Source organism: Littorina saxatilis, linkage group LG10, assembly GCF_037325665.1.
Source record: "Littorina saxatilis isolate snail1 linkage group LG10, US_GU_Lsax_2.0, whole genome shotgun sequence".
Lineage (NCBI taxonomy): Eukaryota > Metazoa > Mollusca > Gastropoda > Littorinimorpha > Littorinidae > Littorina > Littorina saxatilis.
Genome location: NC_090254.1, coordinates 23,856,143 through 23,881,755, shown reverse-complemented (window position 1 = coordinate 23,881,755; position 25,613 = coordinate 23,856,143). Strand labels below are relative to the sequence as shown.

Below are 25,613 nucleotides of genomic sequence, written 5' to 3'. Positions count from 1 at the left end.
CTATATAAAGCATTATTTAGTGTAATAATACTATTTCAAGGCAAAAACAGTAAATAATAAATTATTTATCTAAATAATAAATTATTTATCTAAATAATAAATTATTTATCTAAATAATAAATTATTTATCTAAATAATAAATTATTTATCTAAATAATATTTTATTTAGATAAATAATATTTTATTTAGATAAATAATATTTTATTTACATATAATATTTTATTTATCTAAATAATATTTTATTTAGATAAATAATATTTTATTTATCTAAATAATATTTTATTTATTTAAATAACACTTTATTTACATATAATATATTGTTTAGAGAAAACGCGTAATTATTTATAAATAATGAGTTATTTACAAACACAATCTCTTATTTATGCTAAACAATGCATTATTTAGTGCTCTGGGCTCTCTTTTTTCTGTATCTGTAAATAATGCATTGTTTAATTTAAACAATGCATTATTTAGCTAAATAATGCATGATATAGCTAAATAAAGCATTGTTTAGCTAAATAACGCGTTATTTAGCTAAATAATGTGTTATTTAGACATCAAGAGCTAAAAGGGACTTTTGCACCATTCGGATTGCCATACACACACTCACTTACAACGGAACAGTCCAAGCGCAAACACCCCTGCTTCGAAAGTTCCCACTATTTCAACAGGGGTGATGGGTTATTCCATGTTTAGAAGTGGAAATACCAACGTCATAATAGGGATGATGGGTTTTTTCATTTGGAAAAATCGTCTTCAAATTTGGGTTTTTATGGACTCGTCCGGCGTTTTTATGGACTCGTCCGGTAAGGGGTGTCAGGTTAGCTCGCATAGCCTAACACACACTTACTCAGTCACAACGGAACAGTCACAACGGAACAGTCCAAGCGCAAACACTCAGGCATCGGAAGTTCCCATTATTTAAACGGGGGTGATGGGTTATTCCATGTTTACCAATGTCGTAAAAGGTGTGATTGGTTATTTTATTTGAAAAAATCGTCTACAAATTGGGGTTTTATGGACTCGTCCGGCGTTTTTATGGACTCGTCCGGCAGGGGTGTCAGGTTAGCCTGCATAGCCTAACACACACTCACTCACAACAGAACAGTCCAAGCGCAAACACCCCTGCTTCGGATGATACCATTATTTTCAATGGGGATGATGGGTTATTCCATGTTTAGAAGGGTCATTGAAGGGGTGATGGGATATTTTATTTTGAAAAATTGTCTAAACATTGCTTTTTAATGGACTCGTCCGGTGTGTTTATGGACTCCACCGGTAGGGTGTAAGGTTATTATGGACATTATAGGGGGAACAGGTTGGACAATGTACCCTTGTTAGAGTTCATTCTCGGTACATTATAAGTACAATAGGAGTACATTAAGAGTGCATATGTTGGGTTCAGTTCAGGGTACAGCTTCCAATTTGATGGACTCTTCCATTTGAATGGGGATCAGGTAGCCCGATGTAATGTATATGATCTGTCTTAGACTCATTTTTCAGTTTGTTTGATTTGTTTGCATGTAGAGGTTTTTTTTTACTAATTGTAATTGGCAAGCACACACACACACACACAAACACACACACACACACACAAACACACACACACACACACACAATCAAAGAATGCTTCAATCAACATTACCGCATCTCATTTCTTTTACATTTCTATTTGATTTATTTGAACAAATATATACATGTATCCATCAAATAACGCAATAATATTTCTTTGTTAAATGTCCCTACATATAATCATCAAAGCAGCACAGTGCACTATCAAACAGCAAAACAAAATGACCAATTCGAAACAAATCAAACTTTATGTGAAAGATGTGCGCAACTCTGCAGGAACCCCCGAAATACGCTTCCATTTCTAATAATTAGCATGAAAGATGAGTGATCACTCTAATCATACAATCAATAATTTTCAAAACAACAGCTCTTTTGAAAACTCGCTCACTCAAATCCCTTCCAGATCTAAGCCGATGGAAATTAAACAGGTATGACGTACAACTCGTTTGTCAGAAAGCCTTACACTCCCCATTACTAAGGCTCTCCTGACTACTCCGATCCCGCATAGCTAATAGGTGGAAGGAAAGTTAAAAATCAACAACCAATCCTGGCTACACATGTGGTTCAAACTATTTTTACACGTTCCATTATTTAGAAGAATTTACAAGTGATACTGTCTGTTTTCATACAGGATAATACATGTGTACTGCTTTTACTCATTTACCTCCTTGGTGGAATGACTATGTAATGTTATTGGCAGGAAATGTTTATTACTTTAATCTAAAACAAATTCTTCTGAACATAACATACATGTCAGAAGCAAAGTATCGAAGGTCAACCATAACCCATGCTTACATAATAGCTGAGCACAAAAATAAATACATGTACCAACAAGAATCATCACATCAAAGACAAAGCACCAAAAAATGAAACAAAACCAGAAGCAACATGTAACAAAATTAATGCACAATAAAGTGTCTGTAAATTCATATTTGCAATGTGCAATGTGCAAATACATGTGCAGGGCTAACACACACAAAAAGTGAAAAACCTGAAAGGCCAGGGTCCACAGCCCCCCAGAAGCTGAGTTTGTTTTTTTAAATCTTGTAGAGGCAAAGAACAGCCTCTCCTGGTACCAAAATGTATGTTAATAAATGTGACCCTCCACCACGGAATGAGTCGCATGTCACCTTTGCATGATTTTCATATTTTTACATTTTCCTAAAGAGTTTTTTATGCTCTATCCAGTGGCGAAAACCGTTTTAGAAAAGAGCAAAAACTGTTTCAGTTATAAGCCTGTGACTAAGGTGACCCTCACACTGTTACCAGACACTCCCCGGACTTATATTAAGCCTAGCGCAGAACCGCTCGAGGTGACATGCAACTCATTTCGTGGTGGAGGGTCACAAATGATCAAAACATACACATTTTGCCTCCATCAACCATCCAAACTAACAAATATATTAAAAAGGTTTTACTTTAAGAAACCGGATATTCTGGTTTTAAAAGTTTTCAAAAACTGAATTTCCGGCAAGAACCGGAAAGGTGTTAGCCCTGCATATGTACAATCAGTTGCACTGTAGTTATAGGAGAGACTACATTTCACTCAACATGACTAGATAAACACTGCCCAATATGGAATGTGTTTCTGTACACTACCTAAACTGAAACCGTGGACCCATAGTACGCTGACGCTGGTACCATAACATTAAATGTCTATATTATTTTTATCCCACAATAAAAATAATCATAATACAATAACAATACTTCTAAACAAGTATGTATTGACAGTCCAAACCTTCAAGAATAAAAGCTGTAACACAATACTTACTATTCAAACAATGTATTATAAAATAAACTTATTCCCCCCTCTGCTTCTTTACCTCTGTAAACTTGTAGGGGTAGTTATTTTTCGATAATGACCCAGCAACCAAACAAATAACGACCCAGCAACAGCCTGAATCCTCGATAGTGCAATGGGTTGAGAAGTTGTTCTGTTTCGGTACTACTTTTTGCGACTGAAAAGTTCCGAACGCTCTAATGTACGAAGTATACATCTCTGGAGCAAACAATACAAACATACCGCATTTAAATTAACAACTACAGGCCTGAACACATGAATCTCCATATAAAATCCATGAGTTCGGTTGTTTTCTGAATCTAGATCATCACAAGCAATTTCCCAAGGCAAGTAACTCATACTTTGTCTAGCGACAAGAGTAGTTCCCCTTCTTTTCACTCAGTTTCTTCGACAACAGACTGCAATCCGACGGTCAGTTTTCAACAATATTTCATTTAATAAACAGATCACACGCAACCAAATGCACACATCTCATCAATTTAAACAACATAAATCGGTTTCATACACTATTTTCCCCAGAAAACTGAACTTCATACAGTTTTTAACGTTGGAACACGGATGCAAAAGTTCGTCTGCCAGTCCCATTTGACGAAAGAACATTATCCTAAGCGATACCAAAACACACAGTATCTGCCTTTGCCGCCACAGCAGAATAACAGCATATCTGTGTACTTGATTTTAGTCCAAAATAGGAAAACTGACAAGAAGTGTTAACAGAATGGAATGATTTGCACGGAACTATACAACCGCGCATTAATCGATCGCCTGCGCAGGTTGACTGGTTGAGTGAATAGGATTCGATCAAACTTTCGCAAAAAAACTCCTCTTTTCTTTGAATAACTGAAGAAAGGAGGAATAAAGAGGTTACACACCTCGTCTCAGTGATTATACAAAATAATGGTCTCAGTTCGCGGTCATGAAAAAGCTCGCTAAAGCTTGCATTTTTCATGATCCGCAAACTTCGACCATTATTTTTAATAATCACTGAGACTCGGCATGTAACCTCTACATACTTCTAAACAAGTCGCGTAAGGCGAAAATACTACATTTAGTCAAGCTGTGGAACTCACAGAATGAAACTGAACGCACTGTATTTTTTAACAATGACCGTAGTCCGCCGCTCATGCAAAACGCAGTGAAAGTGACGAGCCTGTTTAGCGCGGTAGTGGTTTCGCTGTGCTGCATAGCACGCTTTACTGCACCTCTCTTCGTTTGAACTTTCTGAGCGTGTCTTTAATCCAAACATATCATATCTATATGTTTTTGGAATCAGGAACCGACAAGAAATAAGATGGAATTGTTTTTAAATCGATTTCGAAAATTTAATTTTAATCATAATTTTTATATTTTTAATTTTCAGAGCTTGTTTTTAATCCAAATATAACATATTTATATGTTTTTGGAATCAGAAAATGATGAAGAATAAGATGAACGTAGTTTTGGATCGTTTAAAAAAAAAAAATGTAATTACAATTTTTAGATTTTTAATGGCCAAAGTCATTTATTAATTTTAAAGCCTCCAAGCTGAAATGCAATACCAAAGTCCGGCCTTCGTCGAAGATTGCTTTGCCAAAATTTCAATCAATTTGATTGAAAAATGAGGGTGTGACAGTGCCGCCTCAACTTTTATAAAAAGCCGGATATGACGTCATCAGACATTTATCCAAAAAATGAAAAAATCGTCTGGGGATATCATGCCCAGGAACTCTCACGTAAAATTTCATAAAGATTGGTCCAGTAGTTTACAGACAGATACACACATACACCACGACCCTCGTCTCGATTCCCCCTCTATGTTAAAACATTTAGTCAAAACTTGACTAAATGTAACAAAAAACAACTACCGTACTTTTCGGACTATAAGGCGCTGCCGTGTATAGGGCGCACCCCCTACTTTTAAAAATAAAACTGAAAAAATCCTAGAATAAAGCGATGCCATGGATAAGGCGATGGTGTCGTGCAAAAAGCGACGGCATGAAAAAATAAAAAAAATTTAAAAAATGAGGAAAAACATCGTACGTAGGGAAAAAAAACAAAAAACATCCATGATCAAACATGGCGACCGCTCAAAATCAGCACGAAACACTGTTTTAAACAAAAAGTCAGGGAAGAAGATCAGCGGGACCTCGATCGTCACTCGTTGTCATCGCCGTCGTCGTCACTCTCACTCCCAGAAAATCCAGAGAAATCTGAACCCTCAGAGTCTGAACAAAAGAAGTTCACGAAAGCCGCTGCTGACATGGCACCCGAGCGGTCTCCGCTCACTGATTTCAAGTTCACAGTGCTCGTGAAACCTATTTTATCCGAGAATAAGGCGACGTCGTGTATAAGGCGACCCCACGATTTTAAAGTGAAAAAAAAAAGAAAAAAGTATCGCCTTATAGTCTGAAAAGTACGGTACAGCAATTTCCTGTACTACTACTACTGGTACAAACCTTTAACACAAAGTAAGCAACAAAACAATGCACTGAACATAATTTAAAAACTCTGTGTGTGTGTGTGTGTGTGTGTGTGTGTGTGTGTGTGTGTGTGTGTGTGTGTGTGTGTGTGTGTGTGTGTGTGTGTGTGTATGTGTGTGTTTGTGTGTATGTGTGTGGATGCATGCATACGTGTCTGTCTGTGTGTCTGTGAGTGTGTGTGTCTGTAAAATGTTCCACAAATTATCACAATGATGATACAGATATTCTTCCACAGAAGAACAAGATGATACAAATATTATTGCACATAGAGAAAAAAAAAGATGTTTCAAAACTATTCCAAGGCCAGGGGCAAAACCTATGACTGATGTCATGTAGCAGCAAAGTTCAACACAGCTTGTTGATGTCTGATTTCCCTCATGATGTCATTAATGATATCAATAATGTCTGGTATCACCGATGATGTCACTGATGATAACTGATGTCACAGAATAATTCTCATCTCACTTCCACACCATAATGGGACCATTTTAGGCGAAAGAAAGGAGACACTGTGAGGAATGGCAGAGGGTTACACCACTGATGATGTCATTGACGACGTCACTGATGATGTCACAAAATAGTTTTCACTTCCGCACCTTAATGTGGCCATTGTAGGCGGAAAAAAACACGAGACACGGCAAGGCCTGGGAGAGGGTGATGTCACTGATGATGTCACCGATGATGTCACAGAATAGTTCTCACTTCCACACCTTTATGTGGCCATTGTTTGCGGACGAAACCACAAGGCCTGGGAGAAGGTGATGTCACTGATGATGTCGCTGATGATGTTACAGAATAGTTCTCACTTCCACACCTTAATGTGGCCATTGTAGGCGGAAGAGACCACGAGACACGGCGAGGCTTGGCAGAGGGTTAAGCCGCTGATGATGTCATTGACTACTTCACTAATGATATCACTGATGATGTCAAATGATAGTTCTCACTTCCACACCTTAATGTGGCCATTGTAGGCGGAAGAGACCACGAGGCACTGGGAGGCCTGGCAGAGGGTGATGTCGCTGATGGCATCAAGATGCCCGGATGGAGGAGCTTCGTGAATGCTGACCCGGGACGACCCGTCCTCTCTGTCGCGCGGGGTCAGAGGTTGTCCCGTCTTGATCTCCTGAGTCACCTCACACCCGTCAATCAGTTGTGACCTGGGAAAGAGGAATGGTTTTAATGCTTAAGTTTAAAAAACAAATTTTAACAGAAAACAAAAGAAGAAAGAAATGAACTATGCTATTTCATGTGTACCTGTGTTGTGTATGTGTCCGTCTCTCTGTGAGAGTATTATACAAAGGGGATGTTGGGTGAATACCACGGGGTTGACCAGTTAAAATCAGCAATTCCAGTGAATAACTGGCTCAGTTTGTATGTTATGCAGTGTCCGCTCGACATGACCCTATTCCTTTCAAAATTATACACATTGGAGTTTATGACTTGTTGCAGCAACGATCGCTTGCCCCAAGTGTGGCCGACAACATGTTTTGCCTGATGTTATGAGAGTTTGGGAAACACGTGTGCTCAGCAATCGTCAGTAAATCGTGGCTCCGATGTGCACATTTTGGAAAGAATAAGGCAGCATATCAAGCAGACACTGCATAAAATCAACATCTGAGTCAGTTATTCGCTCCGATTGCTGGTTTTAACTGGTCGACCATGTGCTATTGTTTGGCTCGCTGTAACCGGATATCACTTAACTCATTGTCTCCCAGGTACGGATATATCCGTACCCACTCATATCGCTCTATCTGACAAGGTACGGATATATCCGCTCACACTGTTAGCTTCAGTGGCTTCCTGTAACGTCGATCTAACGCCTGCATTCCAGCGTGTTGATCCACAGTTACCACACAGTTACTACAATTCTGAGTGACCTGCTGCAGCACAGCTGGTCTCGGCTAAAACAAACTTGGTCAACGTAGCTGGGGTAGAAAGTGTTAAGCCAGAGCACAACTCTTCCACAACATTTGGATATCAGGGGCGGACCTAGTTGTGAATAAGGGGGGGGTTCCAAATTGGAGCAGGGGTCCAGGGGCCGCTCAGGCCCCGGTGGGGTCCAGGGGCAAAGCCCTGGTGGGGGGTCTGGGGGGCTTCACCCCCCAGATGCTGAAGGAATTTTATTTTTCTAGGTCAATCGGAGGCCTCTCCTGGAAGATAACAAGGTATCTATTCAGTAAATATGCGTGTACAAATATGTGCACCTTTGACTTTGAAAAGGCAATGTGCTATTTTATATGAACTACTATTTCAGTATAACTAATCATTTCAAAAATAATTCGGAGGGGGGTTAGCCTTTGAGTTTCTCGTCAGTTTCAAGCATGTTGCATTTGGAAGGAAGGAAAGCACAAGCGCTTTTACTAAAAAATAAAATAAAATAAAAAAAACGGATGGGGGGGGGGGGGGGGGGGGGGTTCCGGGCACCCAGGAACCCCCCCCCTAGGTCCGCCCCTGATCCTAACAGAGTTATTTCCGAACATCGTCTATTCTTCTGTACTTCAACATTAGACCCATATTTTCTTTCTTTCCAAAGACTCAAAATGTTACTGTCCTTTTAAAAACAAGGAAAATGGTCATCCCTTACCTGTAAGAGACGAGGCTTGAAGGGGTGTCGGTTCCGTGACTCATGATGAAAGACTTGGCAGGACACTTGAGGTCCCAGTAACGTATACACCTGTCTGTCCCTCCAGTCAGAGCGAAGGTGTGTGTGTCTGTTGCCGCGAGGTACAGACCGCGCACAGAGTGACCAGAATTCTGAAACAGACAAACATACTTTTCCCTAAAAGAAGCTGACGACTTAGAGGAATTATTTGAGACTGGTGATTTTCTGGAGGTAAAACTTGTGCAACATTTGAGTTACAACCAATGTTTGAACAGTTATACAGTAAAACCTGCATCTAGCGGACCCTTATTTCGGCGGACACCTTTGCATAAAGGACAATTCAAGTGAGGACGGATGTATTTTACTCTCAAAAACATCTTAAAAGAGCAAACACCTCAAAGGCGCGGACACCCTTTTTTGGTCCCGATTGGGTTCGTTACTTGTCAACAACGGACAAACCCTTGAAGCACACAGCTTTTAGCAGACGCTGGTCCGCCATCTTGGTTCTGCAAATACAATCTCGCTGGCGATGTGAACGCGCGAGAAGCTAATTTTGTAAGCCAATGACAGCACTTGAAAGAAGTTGATTGTTGTATGGTGCACGCTCATTGGTCGATGCCGTGAACTCACAAACATTTCGGGTTTCTACTTTCTGTACTGTGATGCATCTTCGTCTCATCCTTCGTCTTCGTCTCATCATACCAAAACGAAAATTTTTGACTTTAGAAGAGAGAGTCGATGTCATAAAGACCGTTCGAAAAGTTGCTGATGAGCTGAATTGCGGAAAAACTCAAATTTCCAACATAAAAGCTGATCGAACACCAATTCACAGTCAGTGGGACTCCGGTGCCAGATCGACGGCAAAATGTGTTAAGAGAAGAAAAACAACCCCCCCCCCCCCCCCAGCCAAAAAATAAAAATATTTTTGTGTTTTTTTGGGTTGAGTTTCAATTTTTGGGGTATTAATCAGTGACAAAATCTGCTGCCTGAAACTGGTAATGATCATCCTCAGAATGCACCAGATTGCACCATTTTGCATCCTTTTTTCAAAATTTTCCGGACCCCCCTAGCAAGCTAGGCGCTTTGCGCCGTTGGCTCGGCGCTTCGCGCCTTGACACCCATATCTTCACAATAAACTTTTGGAAAAAAAAAACCCCATAAAATGAACTGATCCGCCCATGGTGTGTGTGTGTGTGTTTGTGTGTGTGTATTTGTGTGTGTGTGTGTGTGTGCCTGTGTGTGTGCCTGTGTGTGTGTGTGTGAGTGTGTGTGTGTGTGTGCGTGTGCGGATGTGTGTGTATGTAGGTATGTATGCATGCATGCGTGTGGAAAACGATGAGTGAAACTGAAGAGAGAGCTTGTGTGTGGCTGGGGGAAGGGCATTGCACAACTCATGTACAATACTGTGCGACTGGATTCTTTACCTCATTGGTAGCGAAAGGGGGGCATTTGGAAGCCCACAGCATCTCTTGTCTCATCATACTCTCCACGTTCCACATAGACACCTCGTTGTTCCACTCCATTGCCGACGCAAACCACGACTGCTTCTGGGGGTGCATCACAATACGACGCACACGCTTCTCTAGAAAAGACAAGCATAAGTATTAACAGCTGATGGCAACAGTCACTGGTAAGGTGAGGGTTTTGGGTGCTCATTTTTCTTCCCAGCTGAACTCATTTTATCTCATAACAAGAAGAGCAAACGCTCGATCGAGTCACTTTCGCAGTTCTGAATATTATATGAGGCATCAGATGGACAGGAAGAAATTGCTATTCACAACACAATGAGTCACGTTCACATAAAATTTGAGCCCGGTCACTTTTATAGTTTCCGAGAAAAGCCCAACGTTAAGTTGTGTGTTGCCGAACAGAAAAGGCTAGTTATCTCCCTTGTTTTTCTGATAACGTTCGTAAAAGGCTACAGATGTAAATACTTTGATGTAAAGAATAATCCTACAAAGTTTCAATCACATCCGATGAACTTTGTCAAAGATATAAAATGTCTAATTTTTCCTTTGACGCTGACCTGTGACCTTGAAAAAGGTCAAAGGTCAACGAAACCATCGTTAAAGTGTAGAGGTCATTGGAGGTCACGACTAAACAAAATATGAGCCCGATCGCTTTGATAGTTTCCGAGAAAAGTCCAACGTTAAGGTGGTGTCTACGGCCGGCCGGCCGGCCGGACGGCCGGCCGGACAGACTAACACTGACCGATTACATAGAGTCACTTTTTCTCAAGTGACTCAAAAATTCAAACTGGATTGTTATTTTTTTGATCAAACTTTACAAATGAATCTCATGTCTCCCACACAAACATTTCAGTGTCTGGTTGACTTGTCTGTCTGCCTGAAAACTCGCTTGGTGGGGGTACAGAGAGACAGCATGAATCTCATAACCACATTGCCTGCCTGCCTGTCTCTGTCATTTTTCTGTCTGTCTGAGTACTCTCTAGCTATGTGTCTGATGGTGATGGCACAAACTTAATGTCCCACACACAAACATTTTAATATCTCCCTGTCTCTCTATCTGCCTACCTTCCTGCCTGCCTTTTCTGTCCGTGTGAATACTCACTTGCTCTGTGACGGATGGTGGAAGCAGCTATCAACCTCATGTCTTCAACACGAACATTACATTGTTTTTTGTGTCTATTTCTCTGCCTGCCTGCCTGCCTGCCTGCCTGCCTGCCTGCCTGCCTGCCTGCCTGCCTGCCTGTCTGCCTGCCTGCCTGTCTGTCTGTCTATCTGTCTGTCCGTGTAAATACTTACTAGCTCTATGACAGATGGTGGAAGCAGCTATCAACCTCATGTCTTCAACCTGAACATTACATTGTTCTTTTTGTCTATTTCTCTGCCTGCCTGTTTACCTGCCTGGCTGCCTGCCTGCCTGCCTGTCTGTCTGTCTGCGTGTCCGTGTAAATACTCACTAGCTCTATGCCTGATGGTGGGAGCGGCAATGGACAGCATGAACCTCAAGTCCCACACGTTGTGGTTGCCTGTGCTGGATCCCACGGCCATCCACGACTGGGTCTGGTGCACCGACAGTGCCGTGATCACACCTACGGCAAAATGAAAACTTGCAATACCATTGAGTATAGGAAGAAACGCTGACAATAATACTGTCTTCTTTTTCGTTCATGGGCTGAAACTCCCACGTTCACTAATGTTATTGCATGAGTGGGGTTTTGTGTGTATGACTGTTTTTACCAAGCCATTCAGGCAGCCATACGCCGCTTTCAGGAGAAAATAATATTGTCATAATGGTTTGCTTCATGTCCTTCTTTAGTTTAGCTAATCTACTTCTTGTAACTGTGCTCTATCTCCCTCACCCCCCCCCCCCCCCCAATTATCTTTTCTATTTCTGGATTCTTTGCTGAAAATCAAAGTGATTTAATAAACAGATCTTCATACTTCTTTTCATAACCAATGCCAATAAGGTACCCCCTTCCCCCCCAAAAAAGGATAAGAAATTCGTGACGGTTACAGTAAAAGATCATTACCAGGAGAAGAAAAAAAAACACGCACTCACACACACTCACGGATGCACGTACGCTCGATTGCATAAACAAATGCACGCACACACACACACAAATCTCACCCATCTTGGTGTCATGTCTGAGGACCCAGGCAGGCTGTTTAGCACGCAGATCCCAACCCACAATGTAGCCATGGACCGTGGCGAACGTCAGCATGGACTGAGCTCCTGTCAGACAAAATACCACACACATTTAGCACATGTATACTAAACTTCTGAAATGCACAAAAACGAAAATTTAAAGAAGGCCTTTTTCAGCCAAAAATCACAACCAAGGCGAATGTCAGCATACTGAGTATCTATCAGACAGAACACTTCGCATATTCAGGGGCGCGCTCACATCCACGTCGGACATCGGACATACACGGATATTTTTTCCAAATGTCCTATACATTTTTTCATGCAAGAGGACATATTATGTCCTATTGTTTTTGTCACAAAGTGGTCATTGCCCGATTATGCTTTCATTTGATCTGGACATTGTCAGTACTTTCCAATTTACAGTAGTTTGATTTGCTATTTTATCGATGTTTTGCGAAGCGATGTGTCTCTCCAAGCAGACGAAACTTGCGGAGTCTATATGTGCTTTTTATAGAGAAGAGCATGCAAGGGTCGCAATTCTGATTACTCCAAGCCGGTTAACAGTTGCCTATTTGTTCTGTTACCTTTGTGACAAGAAACTAGTCAAGTTAAATTAAATTTACGTTTTGTTGCTAAAAAAAAAAAAGTCCTATCGATTTGTTTTTGTTCAGGACAAATGTCCTATCACTTTTGCATTGTCCAGGACTTTTGTCCCATGCCACCTCTCATGGATGTGAGCCCCTGCATATTAAGCCTACCACTCTGTTCTTTTTTTTAGTATAACGTTATTTGCTGTCTGTCCTCTTCTTGGCTGATTTCTTCTTTTTCTTTCTGTCGTCTCTCCTTGTAGTATTATTTACCGGCACGGTTGGCCTAGTGGTTAGGCGTCCGCCCCGTGATCGGGAGGTCGTGGGTTCGAACCCCGGCCGGGTCATACCTAAGACTTTAAAATTGGCAATCTAGTGGCTGCTCCGCCTGGCGTCTGGCATTATGGGGTTAGTGCTGGGACTGGTTGGTCCGGTGTCAGAATAATGTGACTGGGTGAGACATGAAGCCTGTGCTGCGACTTCTGTCTTGTGTGTGGCGCACGTTATATGTCAAAGCAGCACCGCCCTGATATGGCCCTTCGTGGTCGGCTGGGCATTAAGCAAACAAACAAACAAACAAACTTGTAGTATTAGTTTTGTATTTGCTGACGAAGACAATGGTCGAAACCGGTCCGTGTTTATTGTTCGTGTTTCTGGTACTGGCGAGTACATTTTCACTGTTATCTTGTTCTTTTAATATTATCTCTAAAAATAGCATCTAAAAACACAGGTGGAAGTTTTTCACATAAGTTTCATCTAAAACATACCCTAACTAAAGCACAGAACAAACATTCCTGGCATGAACTGGCTCAGGAAACCTGCAGTTCATCATCTAGACTAGATCAGCGTTGTAAGTAATTACAGGCGACAAAATCAATTTGACATTCACTCAATTTGAAAAGTAATACAATTCAAGAGAAACAGCCTATTGATGAACATTTTTCACAAAAATTACTATTCTGTCCTACCTGTGTCTTCTTCTTCTTCGTTTTTTTCCATTTTTTTTTCATTTTTCATTTCTTTTTCTCTTCTTTATTTCGTTTTTTTATAACTTTCTCCGCATTTTTTAATATCTTTTTTTATTTTTATGTTCTTGTTGCATTTAGCATTTTTTCTTCTATTATTTCTTTCCATTTGTATGCTTCTTTAGTGAATACTATATATTTAGTATTTGTAAGGACAGGTTGTTGAGACAAGGCAATGTGCTTTAAACCTTTCTCCTTGTAAAATAAAGTGTGTTCGTTCGTTCGTCTTTCTCTTTCTTTTCCTTCTTTGTTCACGGGCAGAAACTCCCAAGTTCACTCATGTTTGTGCACGAGTGGGTTTTTATGTGTATGACTGTTTTTACCCCGCCATTTAGGCACCCATATGCCGCTTTCAGAGAAACCTACCTGTGTCAAAGTAGGCCAGGTCCATGACGACTCCCTTGTTCTCCTTGTCATAGTCCAGTGGCTGTGTGCTGTAGCGGCCACTCGAGTCAACACTACAGGGGAGAAAACACACCACAATCAGTCACAAACAGGTGGTGGACAAGAAAACAGGTACAGAAGGACCCCCCCCCCCCCTCCCCCCATAAAAAAATCTGAGAAAATCAGGTCTTGAAAAGGAATAAGATGGAGGTAAAATTCCAGAGTTTATGAGCAGACAATGTGAAAAGGCAAGGTCTTGAAAAGGGAGGGAAGTCTTAAAAGGGAGGAAAGTCTTAAAAGGGAGGGTCTTAAAAGGGAGGGAAGTCTTAAAAGGGAGGGAAGTCTTAAAAGGGAGGGAAGTCTTAAAAGGGGGGTTCCACTGTACTACTCTGACCAATCTCCACACAACGCCCATAAAAAAACAACTCACACAGAGCCTACACCTCATTCCTCCCCCCCTCCCCCCCCCCCCCCCCCTCCCACCATGTGGTACTTCAAGTAAGATATCCAAACAGATTGACTGATCGATTGATTCCCGTCGCGATATAACCTTCGTGGTTGAAAACGACGTTAAACACCAAATAAAGAAAGAAAGAATTGATTGATTGATAGACTGTTCATCGGTTTACTTATTTACAGTTATTTTTGCAGATGTTGCAGTCTGCAAAATGCATATGATACTAAAACATCACAAGTAAACATTTCCTGTTTTAATGAAGAAATGAATTTGTACTTTTTTTGCAAACTCTAATCACGGGTATTACAACAGCACTTTTTCCTCTTTGTGTTGGGTCTACTTGACACAAATATCAAACAAATTCAAGGATACCTTTTAGGGCCGCCAACATCTGAGAAAATAAGGTCTGGGAAGGACAGTGTTGTTCCTAGACTGAGAGGACAATAGGTCAGTTAGACCTGGACTGATAATATGTATTGGTCCATGTGTGCTTGGCTATGAAAACATTGTTCAGTGAGAAGAACTCCAACATGTGAAAATGATGGGACAGTCTACCAGACAGGGGTCAGAACTATGCGTCAGATCAAAAAAGTATGCACCAATGACCAAAGGCCCAAAGTCTGAAAAAAACACTGGAACTGGAAGAAGTCTTAACATTTAAGGCAAATTTACAGGGGTTATGCACAGAAAGTCTGAAAAATCAAGGTCTTAAAGAGGTGGGGGTGGGTATTAAACTGGGGGGTCTTAACGGTAACCCAATGCCTCCTGCACATTTCTTTCTTTATTTGGTGTTTAACGTCGTTTTCAACCACGAAGGTTATATCGCGACGGGGAAAGGGGTAGATGTGATAGAGCCACTTGTCAATTGTTTCTTGTTCACAAAAGCACTAATCAACAAGAAGAGCAAACGCTCGATCGAGTCACTTTCGCAGTTCTGAATATTATATGAGGCATCAGATGGACAGGAAGAAATTGCTATTCACAACACAATGAGTCACGTTCACATAAAATTTGAGCCCGGTCACTTTTATAGTTTCCGAGAAAAGCCCAACGTTAAGTTGTGTGTTGCCGAACAGAAAAGGCTAGTTATCTCCCTTGTTTTTCTGATAACGTTCGTAAAAGGCTACAGATGTAAATACTTTGATGTAAAGAATAATCCTACAAAGTTTCAATCACATCCGATGAACTTTGTCAAAGATATAAAATGTCTAATTTTTCCTTTGACGCTGACCTGTGACCTTGAAAAAGGTCAAAGGTCAACGAAACCATCGTTAAAGTGTAGAGGTCATTGGAGGTCACGACTAAACAAAATATGAGCCCGATCGCTTTGATAGTTTCCGAGAAAAGATATAAAATGTCTAATTTTTCCTTTGACGCTGACCTGTGACCTTGAAAAAGGTCAAAGGTCAACGAAACCATCGTTAAAGTGTAGAGGTCATTGGAGGTCACGACTAAACAAAATATGAGCCCGATCGCTTTGATAGTTTCCGAGAAAAGTCCAACGTTAAGGTGGTGTCTACGGACGGCCGGCCGGCCGGCCGACCGGCCGGCCGGACAGACTAACACTGACCGATTACATAGAGTCACTTTTTCTCAAGTGACTCAAAAATTTGCTCCAGGGGCTTGCAACACAGTACAATGTATGACCTTACTGGGAGAATGCAAGTTTCCAGTACAAAGGACTTAACATTTCTTACATACTGCTTGACTAAAATCTTTACAAAAATTGACTATATTCTATACAAGAAACACTTAACAAAAGTAAAAGGAGAAACAGAATCCATTAGTCGCCTCTTACGACATGCTGGGGAGCATCGGGTAAATTCTTCCCCCTAACCCGCGGGGGGAGCCTCCTGCACAGTCATGCTGTGTTCTACGTAGTTCTCATGAGATAGCAGGTGATTACAGGGCGCTCTGGTAAGCATTAGGGTAACAACAGGGTTCCACTGTATAATAAAAAGTATACAACTTACTGATACAGATTGAGAGCGCCAAGATCAGATGAGGCTGCCAGTATGTGGGAACTTCCACAGAACGAGAGACACTTGATAGGCCCACCTGCAAACAGCACACACACAAGCTGCACTTACGATGCCAATTACTAAATATTCATCTATCAAATTCTCTCTTGAATGCAAGAGCTTCTGCAGACAATGTTTAAGTGCCGCTAGTACCATCCAACTACCGTTACACTTCTTTAGTTTTTGAGTTTTCTTTTCCTGTGATACACAGCTTGTGCACCTCAACCTATTTCAACGCCCTGTCAGGGGCTCATGGGAGTAAAAACTCTCCGTCTGAAAACAAAATGTAGCCATATTGCAGGCAATTCTATGGCTTCACCAGGCAGCTAGAACATTTAAAAAGTCGATTTGGAAGTGAACTCAGAAAGATTCCTCCTTGATCATTTTCTTCACAGATATTTTTGGATTTTCTTTGGCCCCCATTTTTTCTTCTTTAGCCCCAATTTTGTTGTTATTGTAGTAGGACGTTCCCTTTACTTTGAAAATTGTGTGTCCAAGGAGAGTTCTCCAGCCTGCAGGTATGTCAGGTTTTAACTTGGTAGATAGAGGTAACCCGCTGAGTGTCAGTGGATATTAAAAATATAGGTCTCAGTTCGCGTATCATGAAAGGTGCGAGCTTCATTGAGGTTTTTCATGAACACAAACTGACACCAATATTTTTAATAAAGACACAACTCACTTTTGGAGTACTGAGCTTTTTCATGAACACAAACTGAGACCAATATTTTTAATATAGACACAACTTACTTTTATCAGTGATGACGACCTGTGACCTGTTGGCGGCAGTTTTCCCCTCCAGGCGACCGACTTCCCACAGTCGCACAGTGCTGTCGCTTGAACAGCTGGCAAAGAACTTGTGGTCTGGACTCACACATAGTCTGTGGATAAAAGCAGTTCGTGAATTCAACATTTTATACTTGTGTTCTTGCTTTTGCCAAGGCTAAGGTGTGCAAGATGTCAGAATTCACAAACACTGGAACGAAAAGAAAACAGAACAGCAACCAGTGTGGGTAAATTCTTTATCAAATTTTCGTCAGAAAGTCGCTGACTTCATCAGGATGGACAAACACTAGTATGGAGAATAGCAGAAGTTGTGAATTCTGACATCTCCCACTCGTCTTCCTGCTTTTAATGAGACAAAGGTGAGTCATAATTTTGCTGCGAAATGGTGTGGAGCAAGTAAAACTACTACTTTAATTAGCCATCTTTAATACCCCCCTCACCCAAGTGATGCACAATTCATGTGTATGCACATGGAAAGGGCAAAACAGAGACATGTTTATGTCTACCCGTTCGGACTTGGCTTCATGACCTTTTTTTTCTAATAATTATAGGATGAGATATGTTGCTGTTTTACTCTGCCTGTCTGGCTTTGTGAAGCATCAACAATTGTGTGTTGAGAAAACTCCAAAATTCAAGACTCAGAACAGCAAGTACTACCTCAATACACATCTTTGTCTTTGTATCTCTGAGCTTGCATATCACAGAAGTACCGACAGCTTGACGACTGACATGTGCTGTCAGAAAGCAGTGTTGCAATTAATCAACACCTGAAGACTGTTGATCCACCATAAGCACATAGTAAACCCGTACCTGTTGACAGCGCCCTTGTGTTCCTGTAGGTGAGCCACCAGCACTCCTTTAGGTCGCCAGTTGTCGGGTGGAGGTCGCGACTCCCACATGATCCCTTCCACAAGGTCACGGGACATGACCTCAGCCTCGAAGCGACTGCGCTGGTAATGCACGCAGTTCCTAAGGTCCCATTTACACTGTGCGAAGCGAGTTGTCACTGAAACCAAACACACTGGAGTAGGACACGTCAAAAAACGTTTAATGTTGTATAAATGATAACAAGAGCCTTACTGAAAATGACTGAAAACAGCAACAACGTCCAACCTAGCGCACAGTTAAGGTTTGATCACTGGAATACCAACAAGAATGAACAAGTCGCGTAAGGCGAAAATACAACATTTAGTCAAGTAGCTGTCGAACTCACAGAATGAAACTGAACGCAATGCCATTTTTCAGCAAGACCGTATACTCGTAGCATCGTCAGTCCACCGCTCATGGCAAAGGCAGTGAAATTGACAAGAAGAGCGGGGTAGTAGTTGCGCTAAGAAGGATAGCACGCTTTTCTGTACCTCTCTTTGTTTTAACTTTCTGAGCGTGTTTTTAATCCAAACATATCATATCTATATGTTTTTGGAATCAGGACCCGTCAAGGAATAAGATGAAAGTGTTTTTAAATTGATTTCGACAATTTAATTTTGATAATAATTTTTATATATTTAATTTTCAGAGCTTGTTTTTAATCCAAATATAACATATTTATATGTTTTTGGAATCAGAATATGATGGAGAATAAGATGAACGTAAATTTGGATCGTTTTATAAATTTTTATTTTTGTTTACAATTTTCAGATTTTTAATGACCAAAGTCATTAATTAATTTTTAAGCCACCAAGCTGAAATGCAATACCGAAGTCCGGGCTTCGTCGAAGATTACTTGACCAAAATTTCAACCAATTTGGTTGAAAAATGAGGGCGTGACAGTGCCGCCTCAACTTTCACAAAAAGCCGGATATGACGTCATTAGACATTTATCAAAAAAATGAAAAAAAACGTTTGGGGATTTCATACCCAGGAACTCTCATGTCAAATTTCATAAAGATCGGTCCAGTAGTTTAGTCTGAATCGCTCTACACACACACACAGACCACGACCCTCGTCTCGATTCCCCCCTCGATGTTAAAACATTTAGTCATAACTTGACTAAATGTAAAAACTGATCAGAGATTTGCAAGCCAGCCTTAAGGGGTGATAACCCTAGCAGATACTTTCGATGCCTTGAAAGTAAACGCGAACCATATGTTGTCAACCTAGCAGCCTTTCAAGTGGACGGCCAAACAAACAAAGAGGATACAATGAACAGAAAACGGACCTAGCTCAGTCAGGTATTTCAAGATAACATTTTAATGTTTGTCCGTCAACTTCAAAGACCGCTATGTAGATAGACATACTAGTGAAAGTTTCTTTTTTACATTTAGTCAAGTTTTGACTAAATGTTTTAACGTAGAGGGGGGAATCGAGACGAAGGTCGTGGTGTATGTGTGTATGTGTGTCTGTGTGTGTGTGTGTGTGTGTGTAGAGCGATTCAGAGAAAACTAGTGGACCGACTACCTGTTTCAGATTTTGTCCAAACCCTACCTGTTTTGGAAGGCCTGGAAGTAGGCGGCAAAGCAGGCTCCATGGATAGCGCCTGCTGTAACAGCGGAGAATTGCTTCCAGTCTGCCCCAGAATCTGTGGCTGTGGCATGGCAGGGGCAGCAACTGATTTCTTGGGGTCAGTATTCTCCCCTGTTCTCTCCACACTCTGCCGACCCTTGACCGGAGACTCCAGAGAGGAATGGTCCGAATCGTCAGTTCCGAACATCTTCCTCCACTCTGCGTTCTAAAAAGTAAAAGAAACGACTGATGCAAGGTTATCTCTAGCTTTCAATCTTGATTAACATGGTGATTGTGGACGTGGTTGCATGTGCGTTTGCATGCATGCGTGTGTGTGCATGCGTGTGAGTGTGTGTATGTGCACGCAAGGAGAGAGAGAGAGAGAGAGAGAGGGGAGAGAGAGAGAGAGAGAGAGGGGAGAGAGAGAGAGAGAGTGAGAGAGAGAGAGAGAGAGAGAGAAAGAGAGAGAGAGAGAGAGAGAGAAAGAGAGAGAGAGAGAGAGAGAGAAAGAGAGAGAGAGAGAGAGAGAGGAGAGAGAGAGGGGAGAGAGAGAGAGAGAGAGAGAGAGAGAGAGGGGAGAGAAAGAGAGAGAGGGGAGAGAGAGAGAGAGAGAAAGAGAGAGAGAGAGAGAGAGAGAGAGAGAGAGAGAGAGAGAGAGAGAGAGAGAGAGAGAGAGAGAGAGAGAGAGAGAGAGAGAGAGAAACAACACCTACCATGTTCATACTAGCAGTATCCGGTTTTTGCTGCTTCTTCTTCTGTTGTCTGAAAAACAACAAACATGATTTAGGTAACAATTTCCACCATCCACAATGACTAAGCATGAAGTACACGAGCAATCACTTATGATTAGAAACCAGACCTGGGAACACCTTTTGCACTTGGAGTATTCTCAAACAAACTTGGTGTATTTCCAGAAAAGTGAGCGTACTCCACACTGCATTGGAACATCAATGATTCAAACATGCTTCACACTCGTCCCTCGCACTGTTCATTAAGTTTACAAATACAGTTAAAACAAATGCTTCTTTTGATGTTTTCTGACCAAAAAAACCGCAATCATGTGTCAAAATCCTGGATCGGCTTCCGGATGCGCTTGCAAAGAAAAGTAGTCTTGGAATTTTTGTCATCATATTTTTTTTCCATTGAACATACTGATCGTATTCTAGACAATCATGCGAACAAAACTACGGCGAAATCGTATGGGTTCCCAGGTCTGAGAAACACATCTTACGTTAAAAATAAATGACAGCCTTTTCTGTTACTTAATCATAATAAAATACCATATCAAGAAAATGTAACTGAACTTGGAACATAACAATGAGTGTCAACACTGGAAAGAAAAGTTGACTACAGTAGAACCCCTTTTTAAAACCTCCAAATTAAAGACTTTCCCTTTTGTACAGCCCTACCCTACTTTCTCTGCTTTTCTCTTCATAACCGCTGCAGGCTGATCTCCATTCTAAGACTTTCTTTCTTTCTTTATTTGGTGTTTAACGTCGTTTTCAACCGTTCAAGGTTATATCGTGACGGGGAAAGGGGGGGGGGGGGGGGGGGGAAGGGATGGGATAGAGCCACTTGTTAATTGTTTCTTGTTTCTTGTTCACAAAAGCACTAATCAAAAAATTGCTCCAGGGGCTTGCAACGTAGTACAATATATGACCTTACTGGGAGAATGCAAGTTTCCAGTACAAAGGACTTAACATTTCTTACATACTGCTTGACAAAAAATCTTTACAAACATTGACTATATTCTATACAAGAAACACTTAACAAGGGTAAAAGGAGAAACAGAATCCGTTAGTCGCCTCTTACCACATGCTGGGGAGCATCGGGTAAATTCTTCCCCCTAACCCGCGGGGGGTATTCTAAGACTCCCTCCTTTTTAAGACCCGATTTTCTCACATTCTCGAGGTCTCAAAACGGGAGTTTCACTGAACTGGAAAACCTGCATTCAGTCTGTTTCTGTCCAAAAGGCTTGCACTAAAAAAACAATTACAAAAGATACAACATAACCGCTGGTGAGGTGATACCAGTACCAGGGTTGAGTTCAAACTTTGAGCCACTGCATAGGTTGTCTCAAAAACAAGACCTTTTTTTGCCTATCGGTATGACTAAAATATGTACATCACCCCCAAAAAAGCAATATTTAAGCAAAATTATCCAATGGGCGACAACCCTAATGAAAGAAACTTCGTTGTTTTTTTGGGTTTTTTCAACTCACTTTGTCACAACGTTGGCTTCTGACATGGCGTCTTTGGACTTGTGCAGATCGGCATGACGACGGGTGATGACGTAACCAACGTTACGAATATTAATGACACCTGTCTGCCGTTGATCATCGCCATCACCTGAACCTGACTCCACCGACCTAAAGACAGACAAGCAACAGAATAAGTCTTCAAGTTACAAGTAAAACCTCCAGCCATTATGCCACAATAGTGAAGAATGTTAGCTAGGGTTGGAGACCATGGTTCTTCTTCTTCTTCTTCTTCTGCGTTCGTGGGCTGAAACTCTCACGTACACTCGTGTTTTTACACGAGTGGAATTTTACGTGTATGACCGTTTTTCCCCCGCCATTAAGGCAGCCATAAGCCGCTTTCGGAGGAAGCATGCTGGGTATGTTCGTGTTTCTGTAACCCACCGAACTCTGACATGGATTACAGGATCTTTTCCGTGCGCACTTGGTCTTGTGCTTGCGTGTACACACGAAGGGGGATAAGCCACTAGCAGGTCTGCACATAAGTTGACCTGGGAGATCGGAAAAATCTCCACACTTAAACCACCAGGCGGCCGCGGCCGGGATTCGAACCCTCGACCTTCCGATTAAGAGGCCGACGTCTTACCACCCCGCCACAGCGCCCGTCTACCATGGTTCTAAAGCCCTACATTCTCTTATGATCCCATAAACAAAGGGAAGTAAGCGCCCCCATATAACATGTGCAACAGAGTAATCAAGAGTTATGGAAAGCTAATCTCCTGGTACATGAGAGCATAACTAGCATTGAAATGAACATGCACATTTCCTCCTCATTCTCTTAATCTTGAAAATATCCATAGGGAAGGGAAATACAGCACTACCTGTAAGTGTAATGTGAGACCCATCAAACAAGAATTAAAACACCTCCAAGCAAATAAATCTTATCTTGTCCCTTTTTCAATCATTTTTTTCTCTTTTTGTTTTACAGTGAAAAGACACCTGCAATGACGATTTACTCTCATATGAACCCCGTGGTGTATGATTGTTTCCACACTAGGACAAATACCAATGGCTTTTATGCTATATGGCGGATTCAATTCTTGTTCTTTTTCTTCTCTTGATGTGTTGCAATAACAGTTACAACTGCAACTTCCATAGAACTCCGACCTTCACTAGTATTGATTCAACCTCTGTCTTTTGTTCCACTGTCCTGAATAACGATTGATTTGTTAATCAAATGCTTGTGTTTTTTCTTTGGTCAGCTACATACCAAAGTAATCACCGAACAAGAAATCTGAAGCAGTACTTACCCTGCCCTGGCTTTGTGTAACTTCATCATGAAATCTTTCATCAGCTGAAAAAAAGAACCATTATACACACATGAGCACAATAAAGCAGAATAAAAAAATTGAATAATCTAAATTCTCATCCACTTTACATCAACATTCTCTCGTAGGATAGGATAGGATAGGATAGGATAGGATAGGATAGGATAGGATAGGATAGGATAGGATAGGATAAGATTTACAGTCCAGTGAGGTTACCCTCATGGAAATTCGGGCTGCTTTCTCCCCGGGGAAAGCGAGCTGCCATACATACGGCGCTACCCATATTTTTTTGTTTTCCTGCATGCGTGTATTCATGTTTCCTGAGACTTAATGCCGTTCCCCCCCCCCCCCCCCCCCCCCCCCTAAAACTAATTTTTCTTCTTCAGTGTTCATGAGCTGAAACTCCCACGTACACTCTAAGATGGATTACAGGATGTTTTCTGTGCGCACTTTGTCTTGTGCTTGCATGCACACACAAAGGGGGATAAGGCACTAGAAGGTCTGCACATAAGCTTGGGAGGCTGTGTCTTATCCACTAGGCCACTGCGCCCGTCTTAAACTAATTCAAATACATCTACCGCCGTGCAATTTTCTGAACCAGAAAGTACAACCAAACAATAGCAATAATGTAATAATTTCCAAAACTAGTGTCTATCTCAACATCAAATTTTGTTTGAATGAATCAAAAACCAAGAATGGTAGGTAATTGGAACGTTTATTATTCACAAAACAAAACCTTCCAATTACCTACCATTCTCGTTTTTTGATTCTGAATTTTGGAATGTTGGCAGTCTTATCTGTTTTTGGAGTTTTGAATGACTTACCAAGAGTTTGGTCTCATGAGTTTCTGTCATTCCCAGGTGCTGCAGCTTGCGTAGCAACTGAAATCCAAAAGTCATAATGAAAACGTTTGTGAATAACCTTTGAGTTCCACAACCAATGGTATCACTCAAATACCTTCATGTCCAACCCCCAAACTTCATTCAACAAACACATGCACCCATACACAGATTCACACACAGACACACACATCCTCCTTTCAATTTTAAAGTCAAATTTTACTCAAGGCAGAAAAGCTTCAAGATTTGAAGCCAGAGGAAAAAAATTAAGAACCAAACTAAAGACCCAATATCTACTGCCTGCTGGCCAAAGCACATATATTTTGTGCTGTTTTGTTTTAGAATGAATTTGTAAAGAGCCTGGAGCCAATTGATGGGACTCGCACTATAAAAATGTTATTTATTATTATTATTATTATCATTATTCAGTCAACCAACCAACATTTACATAACATCATACACACCTGATTCATGCTTTCATGTTCTTCAGCAAAGATGGTTCGATGTCGGCTGGAACGAGCGACCTCTCGTGACCTCAGCATCTCGAATATCTGGTCGACTTGTTGGGAGCGCAGGATGTAGTCATACACAGGGCGGGGGAGTCGCTCGCCCAGTGCATTCAGGAGAATCATCTGTCATCAGGAAACTAATTGTAATACAAATTATTCCCAAAACCAATTGACTGCTAATGTTTGAAAATCAAGATTCAAAAACTAAGAAGGGTAAGTTTATGGAAAGTTTAATCACAGACAAAACGATACACCTAACGATAGGTCGAAGTTCTACTGAAAATGATGTTTTCTCTATAATTCAAAATGTAAAATTTAAAACCAAACTTTTGTTGCTTTTTAATCACTAATAATGCAATAACCAAATTGTACCTGATTGTTCATTTTTAATTTCCTCACAAACAGACAATTGTCATTTCTCACCATCACATTATCATTTGTCTGTTGTGTTTATACTAAAGATCCATACGACGATGCTTTTATGAATTTTCTGTATCACATTTGATTCAACATTCCATAACCTATCTTGTTTCCTGAGTCTGTTTTAAACCAGTTATTATATAGCTTCCTTGGCAGAAGTTCCTGATAGAGCACAGACCCAGCAGTAGCTTCACAGCTCATTTTAAACCACATCTACCGTATTTGACGGATTACAAGACGTACCGTTTTATAAGCCGCACCCCCGACTTTTAACAAAAAAATTGGGACGAGCCACGTATAGGCCGCGTCACTATATTAGCCGCCGTCGAAAAAAATATAATCAGATCGTGTCAATCAATCAAAACAACCAGGCAAACGAAAGTACGGTATTTGGCGAAATCGGCTCCGAGAATAAACAAGTGAAACAAAGAAGAAAAGTGAAAAAGTTTGAAGAAAAATATCACACACACACAATTTGTAACCAACACACACATGTAGTCCCGCCCGGAATAAGCTTTTTTGGGATGATTTACGACTTTTGCGCACATTTCGAGCAGACGAAAACACAACATGGC

General features: G+C 41.0%; 1 protein-coding gene across 1 annotated transcript in view; it reads right to left on the bottom strand.

The window, feature by feature from the left end:
• Positions 1–1,649: 1,649 nt before the first annotated feature.
• Positions 1,650–25,613, bottom strand: part of LOC138978462 (phosphoinositide 3-kinase regulatory subunit 4-like) — a 44,734-nt gene continuing 20,770 nt past the window's right edge. The window contains exons 21-35 of the mRNA XM_070351204.1: positions 24,574–24,741; positions 24,095–24,151; positions 23,253–23,296; positions 21,967–22,113; positions 20,459–20,507; positions 19,728–19,971; positions 18,114–18,309; positions 17,268–17,398; positions 16,473–16,557; positions 14,025–14,116; positions 12,029–12,133; positions 11,358–11,489; positions 9,859–10,016; positions 8,417–8,586; positions 1,650–6,989 (exon numbers count right to left, since the gene is read on the bottom strand). Of these exons, the coding sequence (XP_070207305.1) occupies positions 6,773–6,989; positions 8,417–8,586; positions 9,859–10,016; positions 11,358–11,489; positions 12,029–12,133; positions 14,025–14,116; positions 16,473–16,557; positions 17,268–17,398; positions 18,114–18,309; positions 19,728–19,971; positions 20,459–20,507; positions 21,967–22,113; positions 23,253–23,296; positions 24,095–24,151; positions 24,574–24,741 (1,995 nt within the window). The 3' untranslated portion in view covers positions 1,650–6,772. The remainder of the gene's footprint in view (positions 6,990–8,416; positions 8,587–9,858; positions 10,017–11,357; positions 11,490–12,028; positions 12,134–14,024; positions 14,117–16,472; positions 16,558–17,267; positions 17,399–18,113; positions 18,310–19,727; positions 19,972–20,458; positions 20,508–21,966; positions 22,114–23,252; positions 23,297–24,094; positions 24,152–24,573; positions 24,742–25,613) is intronic.